This window comes from Panicum virgatum, chromosome 8K (assembly GCF_016808335.1).
Source record: "Panicum virgatum strain AP13 chromosome 8K, P.virgatum_v5, whole genome shotgun sequence".
NCBI lineage: Eukaryota > Viridiplantae > Streptophyta > Magnoliopsida > Poales > Poaceae > Panicum > Panicum virgatum.
This window is the reverse complement of record NC_053143.1, coordinates 43,105,725-43,112,814: the sequence shown is the minus strand read 5'-3', so window position 1 is coordinate 43,112,814 and position 7,090 is coordinate 43,105,725. Positions and strand designations below refer to the sequence as shown.

Below are 7,090 nucleotides of genomic sequence, written 5' to 3'. Positions count from 1 at the left end.
CATATGCATATGCATACGTGTAGCAGCCGCGGCGGAGGAAATTGTGTACGAGGTGGTTGCGGAGCCACATGAGCCACAGGGGCAAGCCCTGCAGCAGGAGGATCGTGAAGGGCCGGCCCAAGGCCCAATTCACCCTAGCACTGAGTAGCAGACGCAAGGCAAGCCCCGGTGCAAATCCTATTATTTGAAATTATGACACCTATATATGTATTTATTACTGGTGCATTACGTTTCAGGAGTTGATTGGAACCCTAGTTGCATGATCCCTAGGTTTCCCTGAGTTATACTAGCATGTATAGGACGATAGAAATGCTATGCTTAATAGTTCTCGATAGAAGTCGAGTGACTTCTTGCACTCGCGAGATATAGGATATTTAGAAGTCGAGTAATTTCCGGTTACTCGCGAGATATAGGTTATATACTTATCTATAGTACCTGAGTTGTTGAAATTGACATGGAAATATGAGACCGGGCGGGGAATGATGATGATGTGTAGGTATGGCAACAGGACAGGGTTCCTGGGTGTCTTAGTCCCGTCCGAATCGATTGAGGACCGTACCGTTGTTGGCCCTGCTGATCATGTTTGAATTGTACTAACCGCATGCTGAGAGTAGGAGGTAGTCGAAACCGGTAAGCCGAGTACTGCCTTGCTTCGAAAGTACAGGAACTCGCACCCAACTCCTGGGGTAGTCGAGTTGTCGTGGAGAAATAGGGATGCATTGTTTACTTTGGTGGTCTCACGTTGAGCTCGGCTGACCATATGTCGTTGGGCTGGTTCCTGTAGTTCGAGGCGGGGAGGGGAATGGTTGGCATGTATAGTCCGACGGGGCAAATACGTGCCATGTTGGTTAGGTCCACCTTGTAAGGTTAAATCGAATCGATTCGCCGTCAGTCGCTCTCGGATATGAGCACCTTGGTCACCGAGTCACATAGTAGTGCTATGATGGGATGATAAGTTATATGTATATGAAGATTATTACCTTGAATTAATATTTATTGCACCACCATGTTTGTTAGAGTTGGTCTATGCAAATGTTAGATTAGAGTTAATTTATATAGAATTTGGGGCTAAAATCATGAAAGTAAGGAATTACTTTAGTCGCTTTTCTGCAAAATAACCACCAACCAAATGACTTGCATGTCTAGGTATGTGAGCTAAGTTATACCCACTGGTCGGGTAAGTCTTGCTAAGTATTAGTTGCTCAGGGTTTGTTGCTACCCAAATTATTTCAGGACCCCGGGACGTCGATTTCTGCCCCTGTTGTGTCAAGTTCATCTGTCAGGATGCAGAGGGGTGGCAGGTCATGGAGCGAGACCCTTAGTTTAGGGAATTGGCGGGTTGCACGCTTGAGGCATGAGGGTGCAACCCCTCTGTTTTGCTTAGACCGGTCTGACCGGTAATTCACGTGGGGAATCCATGCAGACCGGTCTGACCGGTTGGTCGAACCGGTCTGACCGGTAGTGCAGTGGCTGAACGCTAAATTAGTTGTAGGTTACTTTCCGTTTGAACCTGGTTTCCCTAGTGTAAAGTTGTAAATTATTTTATTTATGTAAACTTTGTAAAACTACTGTATTTGAACTGGGTTTGTAAGAAGTTTTGTATTATTTATGTCGTGTTGTTCTATTTCTAAGTATATTGTCGTGCTTGTACCATCTGCGCCCACCGTCGCGTGGGACTACCGGTGTTGTTTCGATCGGGTCGTGGGTTGAGAAAGGATCGCCAAATTAAGCTGTTAAGCTACTGCGCCAGATGTGTTCAAATGACGGCTATTATGTTTAATTAAAGTTTTAATTTAGCTGTTCCGTCACATCGCTCCACACATGCCCTGTGTGTTAGATAGGTCAGCTTGGCTTGGGCGCCTGCCATTGGCTGATTGGCATGATGGTTAGTTCATGATAGGTATGGAGGAAGAATCGGTTACCGCGACGCTTGGTTTTGCTTAATTGTGATAGAACCGCCAAGTTAATGTAACAGTCTAAAATCTCACACAAATAAAAATTGTTTGAATTCAAAATTTATTTTCAAAATCTAATTTCAAGACTGTTGAGTTCATCTTCCTTTGTATGAAAAATCCCTCATAAGTTTAAGTTATCTAATTTCTTCCTAACAACTATGATCGAATCATGTTTCTCTCTTTATTTCTCTAATATCTCTCTGCACACGTGCATTCCCCCCTCTCTCCATCAATCAGAGCCACCATCCAGAATATCTCGGCTCCGGTCCAAGGGATGCAGTACGTGCATGCACACACGAATCAGCCCAAACTCTTACTTCACCCGTACTCCCTCACTCTGCCCGTGTTTGGTTGCAAACTTCCAAATTCCAATTTTTTTTTCCGGCACCTGCATGGAGATTTAAATCTAGACGAAATAAAAAACGCATTGCGACTGCTATCTGTAAATGGCGAGACGAATCTAATGAACCTAATTAGGCTGTAATTAGATGCTAAATTGCTACAGTAATTCTACAGTAACAACCTCTAATGACGGATTAATTAGGCTCATTAGATTCGTCTCGCGATTTACAGACGAGTTATGTAATTATTTTTGTGATTAGTCTAAGTTTAGTACTTCAAATGTAGAAAGATGACTTTTCAAAATTTTTACATCGCGCAAACAAACGAGGCCTCTGTTCTTTTCTTGAACACAGCAAGCAAACAGCAGCACATTAATTCTCATCTCACTCCCTGCACACACCTCACTCTCACACGTCTCTTTCATACTCCCTCTCTCCGTCGGTGGTGCAGCGCCCCCTCTGATTTTTTTTGTCGCTCCACTGAGCAAGCAGGCAGCACACACACATGCATATGCATTAGAGGCGGACAACAGTGCAGCACTCACGCACACACCACAGAAGCCATTCGCGGCGAGAAGCAGAGCTGATGCATGCACACTCTCGTTCACTCCAACCCAGCACACATGCATGCAATTAACTCTCTCCGTCGGTGCACACTCACGCATAGTACACAGCAAGCCTGAACTCCTCTTTAATGCCACCTCCATTTCTTTTTCTCCCACGTCACCTTCTTCTTGATTTCTCTGCTCCAAATCCAAACAAGCTAGCATGCAGCAACAATCAGTCTCTTTGGTTCTCTCTCACTCTCTCATTCTCTCTCTGTCGGCAGCTCTCTCTGACTCACTCCCTCTGTCGTGGACAAAAGTCCACAAGGCGGCAGCAGCAGCAGCAGCACAGCACACCAGCTACTCTGATTTTTTTTTCCACCGCAAGCCACGGAGCTCTTTTGCTCACTGCTCTTCTTCTCTCCACCGAGCAAACCAACAGCTGTTGTTCCTCTCTCACCCATCGCAAGCACAGCATCGCAGGCAAGCTAGCAGCTGGAAGCCGCCGCCCGCTGCTGCTCTGTCCTCTGTCCTTCCATCCCAGTGAAGCAAGCACCCTGTTCTCTCTTCTCTCCGTTGGTTTTCCATCGCAAGCAGCAAACCAAGCAAGCCCCCTTTTTTCTCTCCAAACGATGCCACCAGCAGCTCCCTTCCGCTCCATCCTTGCTCAAGTGGAGCAGCACAACGACGATGACCCCAAGCCCGGCGACCACGACGTCCCCTCCATCTTCGAGCTGCCACGATGTTGCGCTGCTTGGGGACGGCACTCCCTCGGAGCAGCACAACCACCAGCTAGCAGCCTCGCTAACGAAGATGGCAGCCATGAGCGCGAAGACGCCGACGCCGACATGGATGCCGACGCCGAGTCACCGATGGCCACGACGAGCCGTACCGCGAACTGTAGCCCCGACCTCGCCGACGGCTCAGCCCAAGCTGCCGCCGCCGAGCCGAGTGTCGTCGAACCGCAAGTCCACACCATGCCGGCCACGCCTACACCGTCGACCCACGGTGAGCACTAGCCGAGTCTCATCCTTGCCAACCACCATGTGCTGCCGGCCGATGGCCGATGAACATCATAGTTGACCCTAGGAATTCCCTGTTCTACCATTTTTGTGCAGAAGCCGAACGTCGTCGCCATCCGTCGTCGCCATCCGTTTCCTGTTGCCGCCTGACGCCATCGTGGCCCGGCTGCGCTGGAGCTTCGCAAACACCGCGGAGATGCCGCGGCCTTGGCTATGCTGAATGCCGTGCACGCACACGCTCGGTGCAGCAGTGCCGGCCCCTTTATTTTCTTCTTGGCCACCACTGAGCACACGCGGCCGCCGTGAACACGGGTTGCCGAGAGCCCGCGCGCGTACGCGCCGAACACCACCTGAGCCGGGACCAAAAGGCCCTACCTTTGCCTCGCCATCGCCCACGTCCACCACCGCAGTCGCTGGCCGCCGCGAACCGGGATACCGGAGCTCGCATGTGTCGGGACTGATCAAAATGACCGGCTCCCCTCGCGCACTCTCTGATGTTTACACGAAGGCAAGTAAGAGCACCTTGCTAGTTTCTCTCGGTGGATGGAAACACGCACACACACTTGAGGAAAACAAATACAAGAACACAAACTCTGAGAGGATCACTAACTCACACAGAAACTCTTCCGTGCTGCCCACCAACACTGCACTTGTATTCACCTCCACACACATGCAGTACAAGCTGATTACACAGTTTAAATAAACACACCCCACATCACGTCCGGTCCCACCACATGGCCGAGCACTCGTGGCCTGACCACGCCTCCCTGCATGCAAGCCACACTTACCTGCATGCAGATCACCACTAACTAACTTGTGCTAACAACTTGTACACGTTGAACAACAAGCTTCAGTCCACTGATGATGCATGCACCCACGTTAACAAGCTGACCTCTTCCTGCTCCTAAACGTGCGCCACCTCACCACCGCCCCGCCTAGCCGCTGCCTTGCCACCGTGCGCCGCGGACCTGGAGTGCCAGGACAATGCGAGCACGCGCGCCTGCTTCACCCTGGCCAAAAAAATCGAGCCTTTCGTCGCCACGTGCCAACATCCTGCTCAAGGCGCCCCTCACGGTGCCATCCCCTTTCGCTGAGCCCGCGACACGCGCGAACCGCACTCATGCATGTCGCGACACTCTGGCCCCACGATGAGACTGCACATCAATGTCCGGCAGCTTTCGGCGCCGCTCCGCACTGTGGTACCATGATGCTTTGCCGCCCGCGCCGGCTTTGCCGTCTCGTCGCGCGTGTGGTGACAACGCCGCTCCTCGCTACAGCGTTGGCTCTGTTCTTGCACCAGTATCCCGTCACGCCGCTGTCGGCCACTGCCTCCTCTTGGTCTATAAAATGGCGCATTCGCGTAGCTCCTCCATCACTCCCAACTCATTTCCAACCAACACGGCCACCTTCCCAAACCTGGCTCACTCACCCTCTCGGTTCCACTAGAGCAAGGTTTTGCTCGTTGCTCTCTCTCCGACCACCCTTTAGGGGAAAATCTCCCGAGCTTGTCGTGCTCTTGGTAAGCACTGCATGCTATCTGGCCTAATTCATCTTCCTAAATTTATCTAATATCTAACTCTAACTGTCTTTGTTAGTTTTATAATTTATAGAGTTCAGTTTATATTTATGTATGCTTTGTTTGTTTGATTTGTGACGCGTAATAGTCACTGAGAGTTCGCGAACAACGACGAGAAGAAGCCTGGAGTCCGGTGCCGCAGGATAGGAAGTTTGTACCACAAGCAGAAGCCCAGAGTACGTACCACGAGCACGAGGACTAGTACCGCGAGCCGGAAATCGAAACACGTACCGCGAGTTGAAATACCCGTTTGTTGAGCGAAGGCAAGTTTAATCTCATCCTTTGATGCATGCTTCTGTCCTAATTTTTATAAACACAACCTATTGGCTTGTTTTATAAAATTGCATATGTTTTGCCTGCTAAAAATATGGTTGGATACCCACCCCTTGATTTGTTGTAACCATTCCTTGACCACCTAGATTAATGTCTGAATGTGTCTTGTTTGGACATTAATCGCTGCTAGAATGCTTAGGACCTTATACACAATACAACTTGTTTTATAAAGAAAATGTGTGCGTGTGTGGGAATGGAGAAATGTGGAATTTCGAAAGATGAGTTTAGACGGGATGGATGGCATCTCTGTGTGATTTGCCGATTGTTGTGCTCGTGCCTGTGTAGCAGAGCAAGGAAGGTAGATATCCATCTTGTCACAATTAAGGATCGAGTTGGTGTGTCATCTCACCTAACTCCACTATCGTGTAAACCACTCGACCGTTGAATGGACAACGGCTTAGCATAAACTCCACTAGTTAGTCTGATAGCCATCAGGAGAGCTGAGAGCAACGGGTGATCAAGGAGAAAGGATTAGCTCGGTGTGACTTATGCCCCGGTTAAAACCTCTGTGATAGGTCAATGACCCCTTGGTGGATCCCGTGATGGCTAGTCAGGTCTAGCTAAGGTAGGTAATGGTTTTGTTGGGATCTACACCGACACTACGGTGTTCGAGCTGTGGTACCCCGTTTGTGGGTAAAGTTGCACACCTCTGCAGAGTTAAAATCTATTCGAATAGCCGTGCCCACGGTACTGGCCGAGTTACGGTGTGGTCATATAACTAGTGTTTATTTTGGGATGAGTTGGCGTGAGTTGTTTTAGGAAGAGTGTCCGGCAGTTGTGCCGTGTGCTACGGCGGATGAGGAGTCTGGTAGCAGCTTAAAACTTGGATCCTGTGTGGGTCAACACTACGTGTTACTCGGTACATGAAAACTTGCTTTGAAAATCCTTTCTTTCAAATGAACCCCTGCATAAAATATTGCTTTCTGCAAATTAAACCCTAGCCTTATCCTTGATTTACCCTGTGCATTATATTCTATTTATATCTCCTCCGTGGGTGTGGTTGGACTTGCTGAGTACGTTTGTACTCACCCCATTCTTTATTTTTACAGAGGAAGATCCAGACTTCGTTCCTGACGACGCTGAGTAGGGGTACCGTCCTGCACCCAGTCTTGCCTGTGGTTAGGGTCACCCGCAGGAAGTTCCGCATGGCGCAAGACACTGATGACCTCTTCATAGTTAATGTAGTCGTGTGGGTTTTAGTTGTAATCCTCGCGATAGTGGCGCTTCACTGCCCATTACCGCGTAGAGTTATACTGTGATGAACCATCTGATGTAATAAATGTGTTATCAGCCTCCTGGGACTGATGTTGGTATCACA

The 7,090-nt window shown here is 49.3% G+C and overlaps 1 protein-coding gene across 1 annotated transcript; it reads left to right on the top strand.

The window, feature by feature from the left end:
• The first annotated feature begins 3,164 nt into the window (after positions 1 to 3,164).
• Positions 3,165 to 7,090, top strand: LOC120644772. The gene is made up of 2 exons (XM_039921480.1): positions 3,165 to 3,849; positions 6,822 to 7,090. The coding sequence occupies exons 1-2, from the start codon at positions 3,474 to 3,476 to the stop codon at positions 6,857 to 6,859; spliced, it is 414 nt and encodes a 137-aa protein (XP_039777414.1). The 5' UTR covers positions 3,165 to 3,473; the 3' UTR covers positions 6,860 to 7,090.

Excerpts from the sequence above, each read along its gene's own strand:
- LOC120644772 (XM_039921480.1), top strand. The coding sequence starts at position 3,474 with ATGCCACCAGCAGCTCCCTTCCGCTCCATCCTTGCTCAAGTGGAGCAG. Across the intron at positions 3,850-6,821 it reads GCCTACACCGTCGACCCACG|AGGAAGATCCAGACTTCGTT; the intron begins GTGAGCACTAGC and ends TTATTTTTACAG.